General features: G+C 53.1%; 1 protein-coding gene across 1 annotated transcript in view; it reads left to right on the forward strand.

The window, feature by feature from the left end:
* TAF15 (TATA-box binding protein associated factor 15) overlaps window positions 1–19,326 on the forward strand; it is a 39,056-nt gene that overhangs the window by 13,823 nt on the left and 5,907 nt on the right. The window contains exons 8-11 of the mRNA XM_064165919.1: window positions 11,798–11,832; window positions 12,496–12,528; window positions 14,461–14,570; window positions 15,550–15,679. Of these exons, the coding sequence (XP_064021989.1) occupies window positions 11,798–11,832; window positions 12,496–12,528; window positions 14,461–14,570; window positions 15,550–15,679 (308 nt within the window). The remainder of the gene's footprint in view (window positions 1–11,797; window positions 11,833–12,495; window positions 12,529–14,460; window positions 14,571–15,549; window positions 15,680–19,326) is intronic.

Here is a 19,326-nt window from a genome sequence, read left to right on the forward strand (position 1 = left end):
ATTTCCCACACTGGAAGGTTTCTAACATTAAACCTTTCAACACTGCACAGAAATGCTTTTTGCTCAGGAAAACCTTTTAGCTCCAGACACATTGAGAGCAAACCTTTGCTCAGATGAGCTTCATTACATCAGTTGCAATTCAACACCTGCCTGAGCCCAGCCCTTGAAATAAGTATTTTAAAACCTGTGACAGGAGAACCAACAACCAGGGACTGAGCTTTATGAACTTCCTAGCTCAGGTAGCTAACAGTCGAGTAGGGAATGGTCTTGACTTTCCATTGCACTAAGGTTACCTAATTGCCTTTCTGCTTTCTAAATGATTCAGGAGTCATTGAAGAATAACAATCAGTTGTGCTCTACTGGTTTGTGCAGGCCATTAAAGTCCAGTTTTAGTACTGGCTTAGCTGTCAGTCTAAAGGGGTTTCATTTAGGTAGGTTTTAGGGTTAACAATTCTCCTGGGCCAGAAAATTCATCCCCAAAGTTTTGTGCAGGTGATGGTCTGAGAGACTGGGAGCTTTGGTTATTAGTTGCTATTGTATCAGGGCAGGTGACATTATTACATCTTAATAGAGCTACCACAGTTGGCTTCCCTTTATGGACCCCTGTGAGAGGCTTGGGCTGTGGAGTCCTCACTGGTGGACCCTTGTGAGAGGCTTGGGCTGTGGAGTCCTCACTGGTGGACCTCTGTGAGAGGCTTGGGCAGTGGAGTCCTCACTGGTGGACCCCTGTGAGAGGTTTGGGCTGTGGAGGCCTCACTGGTGGACCCCTGTGAGAGGCTTGGGCTGTGGAGTCCTCATGGATGCAAAATAAGAAGCTTTCAGTGAGCTGTGAGTTGTTGCTCCTCACCACCACCTCCCCTTCCCTGGGCAGTGCCTAGGAGCCCAGGTGAAGAGCCCTAACTAATTGCTTCATCTAATTTGAGTTCAAATAACCCAGCAGTGTGGCAAGACTCTGCAAGGATTTCTTTTAAACCCTGTTTCAAACTTGCCTGCTCCTCATGTGATCCCAAATTGGACTTGATCATCACAATGTAGGTGGACCCCATCCCTCCTAATTACAAAAGCAAATTAATAGTTATTTGCTATTTCATTTTACTCATTAATATGTTTAATATCTATGTTAATGTCTTTATTGATCTGTTACTGAGGGTGGACTTCTAAGCTCATTTTCAATTGAAACTCAATTTAAAATCAGTTTTTTTTCTACCTGAATGAAAGTTTCTCACACTTTTAGGGTAAAAAAGAAACATAGACCTGAGCCCTTTCCAGTCAGAGGAATGAATGTGAGCTTCAGAAGCCACACTTGTGGTGGTTTCAGTCACGTTGAAACTGTCTCCTGGCTTGGCAAGCTAAAAGCAAGATGAGTTTCTCTCTGGGAAAGTAAAGCCTCTTCCCATGTGTTTCCAAAGGGGAAGGAAAATGCTGTTCACAGGATCCATGTGGATGATAGCCTTACAGTGGATTGAAAGGGAAAAGGAAGGAGAGTGGTGGTGGAGAAGTGGGGGAGGAAAGCAGCCAAGTGTGGAGGCAGTTCCTGGGAGGTCTGCCTGCTTCTCGGCAGGGATGCAGTCTGGAGAGCTGTGTGCAGAGGGATTCTCCTGAAGCTCCAAGGTCCCACATGTTTGTGCAGGCTCTCAGTGGCCTTGGGAGGGAGAGGTCTGCCTCTGAGCTGGTTTAGACTCAGAGGTTGCATGGGATTGGAAGAGATCCTCAAAGGTCACCTTGTCCAACCCCACTGCAGCCAGCAGGGACACTTCCAACAGGATCAGGCTGCCCAGGGCTGCATTGAGTCAGCCCTTGAATGTCTGCAGGGATGGGGCCTCAGGCACTTAGGTGGTTAGCAGAGGAAGGGTACAGGGGTTCTAGCCACACACAAAACCTTGTTCCTTCATACTACCACCCAAATGTCTGACCTGGGCTTGCAGGGAATGGATCTCTGCTGTGCCACCCAGCAGTGGCACTCTTGTTTTGACTGGCAGGTGAAAGGAGGAAGAGCTTGGTGCAGGTTGTTGGCCATCAGCAAGAGCATTGCCTGCTCAGTGCATCCTGTCCCCAGCCTCATGGCTGGCTTCCTGCTGCCCTGTGCTTCTGGCAGGGTGACTTTGCCTGCAGAGCAGCTCTCCTGCAAGGTTCTTCCAAGTGGCATTGTCCTGTGCACACTTAACCCTGCATGGAGACCTCTCAGAGCAGTGTGTAAGAGCAAAAACTTTTCCTGCAGGCCTTGGGGCAAGATCAGATGAGCATTTGTGTATTTGGACAGCTCTGGTTCCTTTTGAAGTACATTTCTAAAGGGATTTGAATGCAAGTGCTCATGCTGATGGGTGAATTGGGATGGTGAAAGCTGGGCAGCAAAACACCTCCAGCACTGCTTTTGCTTTGTGCCTGTGCAAAGTCAGAGGATCAGAGACTTGTTAGGGCTGCATAAGGCCTCTAGGATCATCCAGTCCAACCATCAGCCCAGCACCACCATGGCCACTAAACCTGGTCTCCAGATGCCATGGCCACACATTTCTGGAAGCCCTCCAGGGATGGGGACTCCACCACCTCCCTGGGCAGCTCTTCCAATCCTTGACCACTCTTGCAGCAAAGAAAATTTGCCTCATCTCCAACCTAACCCTCCTCGGGCATGATTTCAGGCCATTGCCTCTCCTGCTATCACCTCATCCTAGGGAGAAGAGTCCAACACCCACCTGGCTCCAGCCTCCTTCCAAGGAGTTGTAGAGCAATGAGCTCTGTCCTCAGCCTCCTCTTTTCCCAACTAAACCCCCCCAGCTCCCTCAGCTGCTCCTCCCAAGCCCTGCTCTCCTTTCCCCAGCATCGTTGCTCTTCTCTGGACCTGCTCCAGCCCTTCAATGCCCTTCTTGGAGTGAGAGGCCCAAAGTTGAACCCAGTTCTCAGAGTGTGCCCTCCCCAGTGCCCAGCACAGGGGCACAGCCCCTGCCCAGCTCCTGCTGGCCACAACATTGCTGACCCAGACCAGGCTGCTGGTGCCCTCCTTGACCAGCTGGGCACACCCTGGCTCATCAGCTGCTGCCAACCAGCACCCCCAGGGCCTTTTCCATGGGGCAGTTTCCAGCCACTCTGCCCCCAGCCTGGAGCCTTCCTGGGCTGGTGGTGACTGAAGAGCAGGACCCAGCATTGGCCTTGTTGAACCTCATCCCATTGGCCTCAGTCCATCCACGCAGCCTGGATAGATCTCTGCAGAGCTTCCCCAACCCCGAGCAGATCAACACTGCCCCAATGGGATAGGGTTCAATAGCTCCAAGTGCAGGGTGCTGCACTTTGGCCACAACAACCCCATGCAGAGATACAGGCTGGGGTCAGAGTGGCTGAGAGCAGCCAGACAGAGAGGGATCTGGGGGTGCTGATTGATACCTGCCTGAACATGAGCCAGCAGTGTGCCCAGGTGGCCAAGAGAGCCAGTGGCATCCTGGCCTGCATCAGGAATGGTGTGGCCAGCAGGAGCAGGGAGGTCATTCTGCCCCTGGACTCTGCACTGGTTAGACCACACCTTGAGTGCTGTGTTCAGTTCTGGGCCCCCCAGTTTAGGAGGGACATTGAGATGCTTGAGCGTGTCCAGAGAAGGGCAACGAGGCTGGGGAGAGGCCTTGAGCACAGCCCTACGAGGAGAGGCTGAGGGAGCTGGGATTGGTTAGCCTGGAGAAGAGGAGGCTCAGGGGAGACCTTATTGCTGTCTACAACTACCTGAGGGGAGGTTGTGGCCAGGAGGAGGTTGCTCTCTTCTCTCAGGTGGCCAGCACCAGAACAAGAGGACACAGCCTCAGGCTGTGCCAGGGGAGATTTAGGCTGGAGGTGAGGAGAAAGTTCTTCCCTGAGAGAGTCATTGGACACTGGAATGGGCTGCCCGGGGAGGTGGTGGAGTCGCCGTCCCTGGAGCTGTTCAAGGCAGGACTGGACGTGGCACTTGGTGCCATGGTCTGGCCTTGAGCTGTGTGCTAAAGGGTTGGACTTGATGATCTGTGAGGTCTCTTCCAACCCTGCTGATACTGAGATACTGTGATGCTGTGATGCTGTGTCATCTGCAAAGTGACTGAGAGTGCCTCAGTTCCCTCATCATGCAGCACTGAGAGAAAACCTCATCTGAGCCATGACTGCTCAAATTCCCTGGCTGATGTTACCATCAGAGAGGAGAATCCTGTCCTTAAACATCAGATGTTCACTTCTTATTCTTAGAAACTTCAGGTTGCAGAATGATTCTTCAGATGAATTTTTAATGCTCCTGAATTACATCTTTTGGGACTTGGGAGAGAATTTTCCCACCCTTTCATTTTGAAGCTTGAAAAATGTCTGATCTCCCTAACTTGTGTTTTCACTCAGGAGCCAAAGCTCTGCTTTCTTTTGCTTCAGTCTCATATTAGGGTCTCATCTCAGAGGTCTTTTGGTTAGAGTGCAGGCACAGCAGGTCTTGGGAATCCTTTCCTTTTAGAATGGCAGCTTTGTGGTAAGAGGCCTCATCTGAAAGGTAGGGAATTAACTGCTCATCCAAGTGGTCTGATGCTATCTGGTAACTGGGAATCTGTGCTGGGCTTCTCAGTTCAAGAGAGACAGGGAACTGCTGGAGAGAGTCTAGGGGAGAAGGAGCTGGGAGTGCAGGGAGTGACAAGTTCCCCATGAGGTAGCAGTGTGCCCTGGTGGGTGCATGGATAAAAGTGTGGTGGTCCTGGAGTACATGAAGAGGGTGGACAGCACCATGAGGGAGGTTCTCTTGCCCCTGTAAGGCCACATCTGGAATCGCTGGGTCCAGTCGTGGGCTTCCCAGTTGCAGAGAGCCAGGGAAGTGCTGCAGAGAGTCCAGGGGAGGCTGCAAAGCTGCTGAGGGGCCTGGAGCAGCTCTGGGAGGAGCAAAGGCTGAGAGCCCTGGGGCTGAGAGCCTGCAGAAGAGCAGCCCCAGAGGGCAGCTGAGCAATGCTCAGCAAGAGTTGAAGGAGCTGTGGGGGGCAAGATGCTGGGGCCAGACTCTTGTCAGTGGTGCCCAGGGACAGGCCAAGGGGCACAAAGTGTCAGGCAGGAGGTTGGCTGTGCAGAGGAGGAGCAAGTTGTTTGTTGTGAGGGTGCTGGAGGCCTGGAGCAGGCTGCCCAGAGAGGCTGTGGAGTGTCCTTGTGTGGAGAGCTTCCAACCCCCCTGGCACTGTGCTGCTGGGCAAGCTGCTGTGGGTGCCCTGCTGTAGGAGTGGGGCTGGGCTGGATGATCTCCAGAGGTACTTTCCATGCTGGGATTCTAGGCTCTGAGGTGGGCTGTAAAGCAGCTCCCAGTGTGGCAGTGCTGAGCCTGCTGGTGCCAGTGTGAGCTCTGCCCTGCTTTAGGAGTGAGGTTGGACTGAATGATCCCCAGAGGTCCCTTCCAGGCCTTGCTCTGCTGGGGTTCTGTGCAGTGCAGTGGCAGACCAAAGCAGGTTTGTTTCTCTCCCTTGGGAAGCCATTCAGGCAGCCAGTCCCTGTGGCACTGCCCTCTCTTAGTGTCTGGGGATGAAATGGGAGAGGCTTTGCCTTCTCAGCTGCTCCTGCAGTGGGTGCTAGCAGAGCTGCACAGGTACAGTTTGGGAGAGGATTTAGCACTGCCTTGGAGGCTTTTCTCAGCAGAGATCTTTGGGGTTATTTATTTTCCTCTCAGGTGGATTAGCTCTTAATGAACTCTTGCCAAAAGTCACCTCTGCAGCTCTGTTGTTGGATTTGCTGTTGAGTGAGACTTAGTTTATGATGCTCTCAAGAAACTCCCAAGTGAATGGCAGTGGTTTCTGCAGCAGTTCAGTTTGTGTTCAGAGGGAGCATTTTGACTTCTGGCGTAGATGCTTGAGCTTAGCCTTGCAGAGACGTCAGAAGACATGAAGAGGCAAGGAACAGAGGCAGCCAAACCTCCCCAGCCATCTGTCAGGGCTTTATTGGTGCACCAAGCATTCTGTTCCTGTTTGCAAAAATACCTCCTGACGTCTGCCTCCCACATGCTCGGGCTGTAGATGTGTGTTGGAGGTGAACTTTGCCTCCTGGCTTCTTGGTGCTGCCTCTGCCAACATCTGATGGCTATTTCAAAGTGTGTTCAGTTCCATCTAGGGCTGTGCCTGGCATTTCATAGAATCAAGGAGGTTAGAAGAGAGCTCCAAGCTCAGCCAGCCCAACCTAGCACCCAGCCCCAACCAACCAACCAGACCATGGCACTAAGTGCCCCAGCCAGGCTTGGCTGCAACACCTCCAGCCACACAGACTCCACCACCTCCCTGGGCAGCCCATTCCAGTGCCAATCACTCTCTCTGCCAGGAACTTCCTAACAACATCCAGCCTAGACCTGCCCTGGCACAGCTCCAGGCTGTGTCCCCTTCTTCTGGTGCTGCTTGCCTGGCAGCAGAGCCCAACCCCACCTGGCTACAGCCTCCCTGCAGGCAGCAATGAGCTCTGCCCTGAGCCTCTTCTGCTGCAGGCTGCACCCCCCCAGCTCCCTCAGCCTCTCCTCACAGGGCTGTGCTCCAGGCCCCTCCCCAGCCTTGCTGCCCTTCTCCAAACACCTTCCAGCACCTCAACAGCTCTCTGCAATGGAGGAGCCCAGAACTGGACACAGCACTCCAGGTGTGACCTGAGCAGTACTGAGCACAGGGGCAGAAGAACCTCCCTTGTCCTGCTGCCCACACTGCTCCTGAGCCAGCCCAGGATGCCATTGGCTCTGCTGCCCACCTGGACACACTCCAGCTGAGGTATGCAGGGTTCAGATGAACTAAGCTGGTGAGGGGTCTGGAGAACAGGGCTGATTGAGGACCAGCAGAAGGAGTTAGGGTTGGATAGTGTGGAGAAGAGGAGGTTGAGGAGGGACCTCGTTGCTCCCTACAGCTCCCTGAGAGGAGGCTGCAACCAGGTGAGGGTTGGGCTCTTGTCCCTAGTGTCAGATGATAGAAAGACTGGAGGGTGAGAGAAGCCTGCAGCAGCTCTGCTCTGAGGACAGGCTGTAAGAGTTGAAGCTCTGCAGCCTTGAGAAGAGAAGAAGGCTTTGAGGAGACTTTGGAGTGGCCTTCCAATATCTTAAGGGGACCTACAGGCAGGCTGAGGAGGGACTAGTGACAAGGAGGAATGGGTTTGAACTGGCAGAGGGGAGATTGAAAGTGGATGTTAGGAAGTTCTTTGCAGTGAGGGTGGTGAGAGACTGGCACAGGTTGAGGGTGGTGAGACACTGGCACAGGTTGCCCAGGGAGGTTGTGGAGCACAGAAGCACCCAATGTGATCAAAGATCACATTGGGTGCTTCTGTGCTCCACAACCTCCCTGGAGATGTCCAGGACCAGGTTGGATGAGGCCCTGAGCAACCTGTTGTAGTGGGAGGTGTCCCTGCCTGTGCCAGGGGGTTGGAATTGGATGAGCTTTGAGCTCCCTTCCAACCTAAACCATTCTGTGATTCTAAGGAGAGTAACTGGCCTGAAATTGTGCCAGGGGAGAGTTAGGTTGGAGGTTAGGAACAATTTGTTTGCTGCAAGAGTGGTCAGGGATTGGAAGAGGCTGCTCAGGTTGGTGGTGGAGTCCCCATGCCTGAAGGTGTGGCCGTGGCACTTGGGGACAGGTTTGGTGGCCATGGTGATGTTGGACTCAATGCATGATCTTAGAGGCCTTTTCTAGCCCAACCAAATTCTCAGGTCCTACAAACTCCATTCACGGTGAGGCAATGAGGTTGAAATTCATCCCAGCATAGGAGAAAACAACTTCTGGTGATGTTTCTCTCAGAGCAGTAAGTTTCTGTCCCTGTGGATGGTGCCACCTGCACATTCTGGCTGTTTGCAGTTCAGCCTTTGGTTGCCTTTGTTGCTGGCATTGCTGCACTCTTAGCTCCCTGTTTGTGGCTCCAAGCTAGACTCCATCTGATCACACTTGTACCTGGGCTGTGTGCAGGGCTGGGAAAGCCACAGGCTGGGAACTCCACACATTCTGTGACCACAAAACTCTGCCTGAGGTTGAGGCCCAAAATTCAAGTCTCATTGAGGAGTAAAACTCAGAGTGTGGCCTCAGCTGCTTGCAGGCACTTTCTCTCTGGCTTCCCTTGCTGCACTTCATCCACAAGCATCCTCCTGGGCATTTCAGGGAGCTCTGCCCAGCAATCTCAGGCAGGTCACACCCCACAGCTTTATAAAGCACAGGTGAAATGGGAATTAAAAGTGGAGGGAAGCATTAAACTGCCATCAAAGTCGCTGTCACTGAGCTGCTGGAGGGTTGGGTTGGCCAACCCAGTGTGAGACTAAGCAGAAGGTAGGATGCTGAATGAAGCAAACCTAGGTTTCTACAGGCAGTCATTTAAAAACTAATGAAATTTTGGGGCTTGCACTTTGCCACTGTCATTCTGCACCCCTCACTGGGCCAGGAAGGAGCCATTTGTGCCTTTCTGACAGCTCTGACACTTTTCAAACCATGATGCACACATTGTTGCCCCAGCACCTTAGCAAAGCTCTCACTCCTTGGACAGTCCTGGCTGTGTTCAACATTTTTTGTGTGTCTTTTGAGCTTGTTGGGTTTTTTTTCCTCATTAGTTTCTATGCTGGATGCTTTCAAATCAGAAAACATGTCCAGGGTGATGCTGTCCTGATGAACTGAGACTGTATTCTAGTGCTGGAAGACTGGGGGAGCATTTCTGTGGTTCATGTTGTGGGTGCTGCTGGGTGAGAAGCTGGACAGCAGCCAGCAATGGGCACTGCCAGCCCAGAAAGCCAGTGGCAGCCTGGGCTGCAGCCAAAGCAGTGTGGGCAGAGCTGGAGAGAGGGGATCCTGCCCCTCTGCTCTGGGGACACCTCACCTGCACTGCTGGGGCCAGACCTGGAAGCCTTAACAGAAGAAGGACATGAACCTGATGGAGAGGGTCCAGAGGAGAGACACAAAAATGATTAGAGGCTTGGAGCACTTCTGCTAGGGGGACAGGAGCTGGGGGTGTTCAGCCTGGAGAAGAGAAGGCTCCAGGGAGATCTCAGAGCTGCCTGCCAGTACCTGAAGGGGCTCCAAGCAGGCTGCAGAGGGACTGCTCCCAGAGGCCTGCAGGGACAGCAGCCCGGGCAATGGTTTGAAATGAGAGCAGAGCAGATTGAGATTGGATGTGAGGAACAAGTTCTGCAGCAGGAGGCTGCTGGAACACTGCAGCAGGTTGCCCAGGGAGGTGTTTGAGGCCTCATCCCTGGAGATATTCAAGGTGAGGCTGGGCAAGGCTGTGAGCAACCTGCTCTAGTGGAGGATGTCCCTGCTGACTGCCAGGGTTTGGATTAGATGACCTTTGGAGGTCCCTTTCAACCCAACCCATTCTGTGTCCTCACTCTGGTTATTACTGAGTTGGAATCCTGCTGGAAGTTGTGTCCTAATGAAGGAGTTGTTTTAGCTGAACTGAATTGGGAATGGCAGGAAGCTGTTTACAAGGAATTTTGTGACTACTCTTGTGATGTTATCATCAGTCCCTGGAAACATCCAGCCCTGAGTGAAGCCCAGATGTGATGTTTCCTTTAAACTCCATTCATTTTCCTCCTTCAATGAGCAGAATGAATTCCTCAGGAGTAAGTGGCACTGTGATTTTAGTATTCAGAGGATTTCTGTTGGAGAGGCAGTTGAAAATCTGCAGCAAAGTAGATTCCCTGTAAAAGTTGTGGCAGACATCCAGAGCTCCTTCTGGGCACCGACAAAGTGTGGCAGTCACCCTCCAGAGAAGATCCCTCTTGATCCACTTCTGGTAGTGCCTGTGGAAACCTTAGTTCTGGGCTCCCCAGGTGAACAGGGACAGGGAACTGCTTGAGGGAGTTCAGGGGAGAGCTACAGGGGTGGTTAAAGGTCTGCAACATCTGTGTGAGGAGGGAAGGCTGAGAGCCCTGGGGCTGTTCAGTGGTGAAGAGCAGGCTGAGAGGAGATCTGATCAGTATTGGCAGATACCTAAAGTGTGGCTGTCAGGAGGATGGAGCCAGGCTCTTTGCAGTGATACCAGTGACAGGATGGGGGGCAATGGACAGAAACTCACAGCAAAGTCCACCTCAACACAATCACAGAATCTCACAGCACCTCTGGTTGGAAAAGACCTCAAAACTCATCCAGTCCAAGCCTCGGCTCAGCACCAAAGGCCCAACACTAAACCACGTCCCTAAGCGCCAGCTCCGTGTGGTGCTGGAGCTTTCTCACTGAGGGTGCTAGAGCACTGGAGCAGGCTGCCCAGGGAGGTTGTGGAGCCTCCTTGTGTGGGGGGATTCCAAACCCACCTGGTTGTGTTCCTGTGTGACCTGCCCTAGGTGATCCTGCTTCAGCAGCGGGGTTGGACTCGGTGATCTCTGGAGGTCACTTCCAACCCTCTCCATCCTGTGGTTGATTTTTGGCCCACACTTGGGGCAGGTTTGATCTGCTCAGCATTCAGCAAGCAGCTCCATGACTTTACCCTTGGTGTGAGAGAAAACAGACACACAGGACACCAGAGAACTCACTCCCTCATTTTGGGGGCTTTTACTGGGCTGCTTGTGTCCCACCTTTGGACTCTGGAATGAAAGCCTGGAGTGACTCCTGGACCAGAAGCACTTTGGTGAAGGGACTGCTTGTGCTGGCACAGCAGAGGCAGCTCTTGGAGGCGACCCTCCACAGCAGAGTTTGGACTTTGGCTTGAGTGGGAAAGCTCTCAGGATGAGGTGGAGCTGCCCAGTTTGCAGGTGCCCACACAGAGGAGGGTGGGCAAGGCAGGCAGTGGCACATGGCAGTGTGAGCCACTTGCAGAGGCTTTGCTGTTGCCTTTCCGTGGCGTGCAGTGGTGATGCTCTTCCTGCAGGCTTTGAGAGTTGTTTACTTCCCCTTCAGACATGGATGCAATTGTTGTGGAAAGTCCTCCTTGGTCCAGCCATGTCCCTTGCAAGGAGTGAGGGTTTGTTTTCATGCAGATGCCTGAGGCATAGAGTCCTGTTTCAATCCCCTTTCTAACCTGTGAAAGTTGATGTCTGTTATCTCTTAACCTGGTCTGCATTTTGTGCCACAGGTTGCAGAATGAATGAGATAAAACTGCACGGCCTCTGCTTTTGAAGCTCACATCCACGCACCCCCTCACCTCCCCCACTGCTTTCTAATGCCCCCTGCTAGCCCTGCAGGAGCTCCCCACAGCCCCTTGCTCAGAGGATGCTCAATCTGCTCATTTGTCCCCTTAGATAAGCTAAGTTAGTGAACTCCTGCTCCTCTTACCTCCGGGAAAGAGCCAAAGTAGGAATTCTCCCATAGCAGCAATTACCTCTTTAATTAAAGCCTGTTAATCTTCATGAAAAGCAGGTTCCTGGTTTAAAGCCCAGTTTTTAGCAGCAGTCATTTTGGCTCAGAAGAGCTTTGGATTGGGTGTTAGGAACAAGTTCTGCACCAGGAGGCTGCTGGAACACTGCAACAGGTTGCCCAGGGAGGTGGCTGAGACCCCATCCCTGGAGGTACTCAAGGCGAGGCTGGACAAGGCTCTGAGCAACCTGCTCTAGTGGAGGATATCCCTGCTGACTGCAGGGGGGATTAGCCTAGATGACCTCTGGAGGTCCTTTCCAACCCAAACCATTCCATGATTCTCTGATGGGAGAGAGGCTTGAGGCAATGCCATGTGTGGAGGTGAGTTTAAACCCCCTCCTTCGGGCATCTCTTCTCCCGCGTAGCTCCCTGAGAGGGAAACACGCTGCGGGCCCACGAAAGGAGCAGTGAGCAGAGAGCCTAGAGAGTGGTGCTCGAGCTGCCAGACAGTAACTCTCAACTTGTGATCAGTTAACTGTAGATGGAGCCTTGGGCTCAGCACATAGAGACTTAAGGAAGAAATCATTTCTTCACTTTTTCCTCTGCAGTGGTGGTGACCGTGGTGGCTTCAAAAATTACGGTGGTAAGTGCTGAGTATCCCAAAATGTTTCAGTGGAAATTCTTTATAAAGCTAAGGAAAAAAAAAAGAGAGAGAGAGAGAGAGAAGAGAAGAGAAAAAAGCAAAAAGAAAGCCACCAAATATCTTGTTAGATCTTTCCTAGAAAGCTTTTTGGTGAGGCTGGTGTCTTTGCTGAGCTTTCGGCGCCCAATGGGTAGCGAGAAAGTGGAGTTCTGCTTTGTCAGACTGCATGAATTTGTGTCCCCTTCACTGGATTCTGTTTGTGTTCTTTGCTTTCCTTTTGTTACCTTTTTTTTTTTTTGGTTACAAATGCTGCTGGAGGTTTAAAATCCCCAAAAAACCCAAAGCAAAAACCAAAAAGGGACATTGGCAACACCAGCATGGCATCAGGGTGGCATCTGCCACGTTGGCTGCCAAGTTAAAAAGACCACCAAGTAAAGGTCCTTACAGACACCTTCTGGGGGATGTTTGAATCTAGATTAAGTCTCTAAAAGCCCTGCTGAATGGGTTTTTTTAGCTCTTAGCTGCGTTGCAGACAGACTTTGAAATGTTGTTGCTTTAAAAGAACCAAAAGGGACTTTGGAAGCCTTTTGCTAAAAAGAGTTTTTGTCTTTTTTTTTTTGTTTTGGTTTGGTTTGTTTTGTTTTTTTTCACCTCCTTTCATAGGTCAGAGGGATTATGGACCCAGATCAGATGCTGGTAAGGAAACAAAGTAGTGGGTGGGAGTGGGGTTGAGGCTCTGAGGTCATTGCTTTTAGGAATGGGTAGCTGGAGAGGTGGATGTGGCTGCAACTCCCTGGCAGGTGAAGAGAGGCTGAGAGCCCTGGGGCTGGTTAGGCTGGGGAAGAGAAGGCTGAGAAGGGACCTGATCAGTGTCTGTCAATATCTGAGGGGTGGGTGTCAAGATTCATAGATTCAAAGATCATCCAGTGCCAGGCTTGCTTTGGTGGTGCCCTGCCACAGGACAAGGGGCAGTGGGCACAAACTGGAAGCCAGGAGGTTCTGTGTGAACAGGGCAGAAAGTTGTTTGGTGTGAGGGTGCTGGACACCTGGAGCAGGCTGCCCAGAGAGGTTGTGGAGTCTCCTCTGGACACTTTGAAAAGCCACCTGGATGTGTTTCTGTGTGACCTGCTCTGGATGCCCCTGCTTGAGCACCAGGGGTTGGACTCGATGATCTCCAGAGGTCCCTTCCAACACTGTTATTCCCATGGCTCAAAAGAGACTTAGCTAAAGCTCATCTTCCTTGAGAGGCATTCACTTTATTCAAGTGTGAGTGAATTTTTGGATGCCTTTTCACACAGCAATAATTTCCTGATGAGCTTTGAAGCTGCTTGAGCCAAGCAGCTGCTTTCACCCCATGTTCTTCTAAAGTGGTGCTAACAGGTTGCCCAAGGGAGGTAGTTAAGGCCCCAGGCCTGGAAATGGTCAAGGTCAGACTCAACAAGACTCTGAGCAACCTGGTCTAGTGGAGGATGTCCCTGCTGACTGCAGGGAAGTTGGACTGGATGACCTTTAGAGGTCTCTTCCAACCCAAACCATTGCCCACTGGGTTTGGGTGTCCTGACCACATGGCCAAATTGAGTGTGCAGCTGTGAAGCTGTTTGGTCCCTGATGTCCTTGCACCACCTGAAGGTGCTGTGCCTGCCCTTTCTGAAATTGATGGGGTTCAGAACTGTGCTCTCTGCTCAGCTTTTATTTCATGCAAGATGTCTTTGGCATTCAAGGGCCTGCTGCTGGCACCTGAGCTTGAGATCACAGAATGTCAGGGGCTGGAAGGGACCTCCAAAGCTCATCCAGTCCAAACTCCTTACCAGAGCAGAGTCATCTAGGTCAGATCACACAGGAACACATCCAGGCAGGGTTTGAGTATCTCCAGAGAGGGAGACTCCACAACCCCCCTGGGCAGCCTGTGCCAGGGTTCAAAGGATCACAGAATGTTAGGGGTTGGAAGTGGCCCAAGGAGAGCATTGAGTCCAAGCCCCCTGCTGAAGCAGGACCACACAATCTAGCACAGATCACAGAGGAACACATCCAGACAGGCCTGGAAAGGCTCCACAGAAGGAAACTCCACAACCTCTCTGGGCAGCCTGTGCCAGTGCTCTGGGACCCTTACAGTAAAGAAGTTCCCCCTTGTGTTGAGCTGGAACCTCCTGTGCTGCAGCTTCCATCCACTGCTCCTTGGGAGCAGTGAGCAGAGCCTGTCCCCCCTGCCACTCTGTCACCCTCACAGGGCAAAAAATCCTTCTCAGGTCTCCATGGAACTTCCTCTGCCTCAGCTCCCACCACTGCCCCTTGTGCTGGCACTGGCATCCCCCAGCAGAGTCTGGCTGCAGCTCCTGGCACTCACCTGCACACATTGATCACCACTGCTGAGGGCACCTCTCAGCTCCTCTGCTCCCAGCCCCAGCTCCCTCAGGCTCTCCTCCTAACAGAGCTGTTCCCTTCCCTCCAGCACCTTTGTGGCTCTGTGCTGGACTCTCTCCAGCAGTTCTATATCCCTCTTGAACTGTGGGGTCCCAGAACTGGACACAGCACTCCAGATGCAGCCTTAGCAGGGCAGGGCAGAGCAGAGATGTTGCTTCTGTTGCTACCGCAGCAAGGCCTGGTAAAGGTGGCTTTGTTTCTTCACAGATTCAGAGTCTGACAACTCTGATAACAACACCATCTTCGTGCAAGGACTTGGAGAGGATGTTTCCACAGACCAGGTGGCAGACTACTTCAAACAGATTGGCATCATAAAGGTATGTGGCATGAGACAGCCTGGGTGAGAGGCAGAGCCCTGGCAGAGGCAGTGGCGTTGGTGTCGCTGCAGGCAGCTGCTGGCTCTGAGGCCCCAGCAGCAGCAGCAGATACTGTTGTTATCTGGCTTCCCACAGGGCAGCTCATTTGTGAGCTGTCCCTGGTGTGAAAGCTCTCCTTGTAAGAGGTCTCTGGTGAGGTTTAGATTATTCCCTATCTCTTGGTTAGTCTTTATAACCCTCAGCACTGCCTCTCTCCTTTGTGCCACGCTCGTAACTCAGCAGCTCTGCTCTGCTGTTCTAAATGAGAGCTTCCTGCACTTGGCCTCATTCCTTTGTCAAAGCTGAGCCCATCCTTGCCTCACAGAGAGCAGCCAGGCAGTGCCTTTCAGATTGGATGTTAGGAAGCTGTTCCTCACCGTGAGGGTGGAGAGAAACTGGCACAGGTTGCCCAGGGAGGTTGTAGCTGCTCCCTCCCTGGAGATTTCAGGGTGAGGTTGGATGAGGCTTTGATGAAATTTCTCCTGTCCAACCTGGTGTTGAACATCTCCAGGGAGGAGAACATCCACAACCTCCCTGGGCAACCTGCAGGTTGTGGAAGCCACATCCTTGGAGCTGTTCAGGGTGAGGTTGGATGAGGCCTTGATGAAGTTTCTCCTGTCCAACCTGGTGTTGAACATCTCCAGGGAGAAGGACATCTACAACCTCCCTGGGCAACCTATAGTTTGCCCAGGGAGGTTGTAGATGTCCTTCTCCCTGGAGATGTTCAACACCAGGTTGGATGTGACTCTGGGCAACCTGATCTAGTGTGAGATGTCCCTACCCATGGAGGTGTCCCTCCCAGCCCTGACAATTCTATGATTCTAACAGCTCAAAAAGCTTTTGGCTCTTCAGGCCAGCTCTGAATCTTCCTTAACAGTACTGTTAAAGTTGAAGCTGTGATGCTCCTTCACCAACTTAGTTCTCCAACCTTTCTTTTCAGACCAACAAGAAGACTGGCAAGCCTATGATCAACCTTTACACAGATAAGGACACTGGCAAACCCAAGGGAGAAGCCACAGTGTCCTTTGATGACCCTCCTTCTGCCAAGGCAGCAATTGACTGGTTTGATGGTGGGTGAGCAAACCTCTCCTGCTGCTTGTTTAGGCCTCAAACAAGAAGCCAATCCATAACCTCCTGCCAATCCATAACCTCCTGCCAGAGGGACTTGGATAGGCTTAGACCACTGGGCCAAAATTAATGGGATGAGTTTCAACATCTGTTCTGAGCTGTTCAGTCTGGAGAAGAGGAGGCTCCCAGGGGACCTTTGTGTGGCCTGCCAGGATCTGAAGGGGGCAACAAAATAATCTGGGGAGGGACTTTTTAGGTTTTCAGGGGGTGCCAGGAGTGGGGGGAATGGAGCAAAGGTGGAGGTGGGGAGAGTGAGGCTGGAGGTGAGGAGGAAGTTGTTGAGCAGGAGAGTGGTGAGAGGCTGGAATGGGTTGCCCAGGGAGGGGGTTGAGGCCCCATGGCTGGAGGTGTTTGAGGCCAGGCTGGCTGAGGCTGTGTGCAGCCTGCTCTAGGGTAGGGTGTCCCTGGGCATGGCAGGGGGTTGGGTCTGGCTGCTCCTTGTGCTCCCTTCCAACCCTGCCTGATTCTGTGATTCTATTTTCATTTCAACAAGGCCAAATGCCAGGTCCTGCACTTGGGGCACAACAGCCCCAAGCAACTCTACAGGCCTGGGGCAGTGTGGCTGGAGAGCTGCCTGGCAGAAAGGGACCTGGGGGTTGTAATAGACAGGAGCTGAGTGTGAGCCAGCTGAGTGCCCAGGCAGCTGAGTGTGAGCCAGCAGAGTGCCCAGGCAGCTGAGTGTGAGCCAGCAGAGTGCCCAGGCAGCTGAGTGTGAGCCAGCAGTGTGCCCAGGCAGCCGAGTGTGGGCCAGCAGAGTGCCCAGGCAGCTGAGTGTGAGCCAGCAGAGTGCCCAGGCAGCTGAGTGTGAGCCAGCAGAGTGCCCAGGCAGCTGAGTGTGAGCCAGCAGAGTGCCCAGGCAGCTGAGTGTGAGCCAGCAGAGTGCCCAGGCAGCCAAGAAGGTCAATGGCATCCTGGCTGGGATTAAAAATGCTGTGGGCAGCAGGAGCAGAGAGGTGATTGTCTCCTTGGACTCTGCTTTGGTGAGGCCACACCTTGAGTGTTGGGTTCAGTTTTGGGCTGGATGAGCCTCGAGGTCCCTTCCAACCTAAACCATTCTATGATTTTATTGCAAGAGAGCTGTGGAGATGCTGGAGCAGGTCTAGAGGAGGGCAACAAAGCTGTGAAGGGCCTGGAGAATAAATCTTATGAGGAGCAGCTGAGGGAGCTGGGGATGGGTAGTGTGAGGAAGAGGAGGCTGAGGGCAGATCTCATTGCTGTCTGCAGCTGCCTGCAGGGACATTGTGCAGAGGCTGCTGCTGGGCTCTGCTCACAGGTCACTGAGACAGAACAAGGGGGAATGGCCTCAAGCTGAGCCTGAGGAGGTTTAGATTGGACATTAGGAACAAGTTATTGACAGAGAGAGTGGTCAGGCACTGGAATGAGCTGCCCAGGGAGGTGGTGGAGCACCCCAACCTGACTGTTTCAGGGTGGTTTGGATGTGGTGCTCAGGGCTGTGGTTTAAGGTGAATCTTGTAGAGCAGGGATCTGGGTTGGACTTGGTGACCCTGAGGGGCTGTGCCAACCTGCATGGTGCTGTGAGCCTGTGTGTGATTCAGTTCTGGGCTGGCTGTTGGGGTTTGCAGTCTGTGTCTGCTGCCTTTGGTGGAGCAGCAGGGAGTGCACAAAGCCTGACAGAGAGTTGGTGTGAGTCAGGACAGCCTGGAGTTGTTCAGCCCAGCAGAGCTGTTGGCAGTGTTGGCAGCTGGAGGGGTTTCCTGCAGTGGACATGGCTGGATTCAGACTGGATAATAGGAAGTTGTTCAGCTCGAGGGTGGTGAGACCCTGGAATGGGTTGCCCAGGGAGGTGGTGGAAGCCTCACCCCTGGAGGTGTTTAAGGCCAGGCTGGATGAGGCTGTGGCCAGCCTGATCTACTGTGAGGTGTCCCTGCCCATGGCAGGAGGGTTGGAACTAGATGATCCTTGTGGCCCCTTCCAACCTGACTGACTCTATGACTGCTCTACCTCCTGGGCTCTGTGGATGAGAGCAGATCCCAGACACACACTGGTGTAAGACTCTTCAGCCTTGAGGCAGCAAATGCAGGGATACTGCTTCAGAGCCCTGCAGTTGTTTTGGTGGGCAGAGGCCTTTCAGACCATCCAGTCAAGCCATTACTGCAGCTCTGGCAGGTCACCACTCAGCACCACAGCTCCATGGCTTTGAAACCCCTGCAGGGATGGGGACAGCAGCACTGCCCTGGGCAGCCTGAGCCAGGGATTGACAGCTCTAAAGGGAAAGAAATTGTTCCTCATGTCCAACCTCCCACCTTGAAGCCATTTCCTCTTGTCCTATCAGTTACTACTGGCTCCAACCCTCCTTTCAGGAAGTCTCAGAGAGCAATGAGGTCTCTTCTCAGCCTCCTCTTCTCCAGAATGAACAATCCCAGCTCCCTCAGCTGCTCCTCCCCAGCCCTGTTCTCCAGACTCTTCCCCACCTTTGTTGCCCTTCTCTGGACCTGCTTCAGCCTCTCAGTGTCCTTCTTGGAGTGAAAGGCCCAAAGGTGAACCCAGGATTCAAGGTGTGGCCTCACCAGTGCCCAGTCTGGGGACTCCCCCTGCACTTCTGCTCTGCTCTGGGGAGACCTCACCTGCAGGGCTGGGTCCATCTGTGGGGACCCTAACATAAAAAGGACAGGGAGCTGCTGGAGTGGGTCCAGAGGAGGGGCATGAACATGATCAGAGACTGGAGGGCCTCTGCTATGGGGACAGGCTGAGGGAGCTGGGGGTGTTCAGCCTAAATTCTTTGCCATGAGGGTGCTGGAACACTGCAACAGGTTGCCCAGGGAAGTAGCTGAGGTCCCATCCCTGGAGATATTCAAGGGGAGGCTGGGCAGGGCTCTGGGCAGCCTGAGCCAGTGCAGGATGTCCCTGCTGACCCTCTGATGCCTGTCAGGCTCCTGCTCACATAAACCTCTGCTGGCTGAAGATTTGGGCTGGAAGGAGTCAAAGGGTTGTATGCAGGAGGCTGCAGCACCTCTGCTGTGAGGACAGGCTGGGAGAGCTGGAGCTGCTCAGCCTGGAGAAGAGAAGGCTCCAGGCAGACCTCAGAGCTGCCTTCCAGTACCTGAAGGGGCTCCAAGCAGGCTGCAGAGGGACTGTTCCCAAAGGCCTGCAGGGACAGCAGCAGGGGCAATGGTTAGAAATGAGAGCAGAGCAGATTGAGATTGGATGTGAGGAACAAGTTCTGCCCCAGGGGGATGCTGCAGCACTGCAACAGGTTGCTCAGGGAGGGAGTTGAGGCCTCACCCCTGGAGATACTCAAAAGTGAGGCTGGGCAAGGCTGTGAGCATCCTGCTCTAGTGGAGCATGTCCCTGTGACTGCAGGGGGGTTGGACTGGACGAGCTCTGGAGGTCCCTTCCAACCCAACCCATTCTCTGATTAGGAACAATTTCTTTCCTGCAAGAGTGGTCAGGGATTGGAAGAGGCTGCCCAGGGAGGTGGTGGAGTCCCCATCCCTGCAAAGTGTGCCAGAAATGTGTGGCCATGGCACTTGGGGAGGTGGTTTGGTGGCCGTGGTGGTGCTGAGATGATGTTGGCCTGGAGGCTCTTTCCAACCCAAGCAATTCCATGATCACAGTATCATCAGGGTTG

The sequence above is a fragment of the Pogoniulus pusillus genome, chromosome 27 (genome assembly GCF_015220805.1).
Source record: "Pogoniulus pusillus isolate bPogPus1 chromosome 27, bPogPus1.pri, whole genome shotgun sequence".
NCBI lineage: Eukaryota > Metazoa > Chordata > Aves > Piciformes > Lybiidae > Pogoniulus > Pogoniulus pusillus.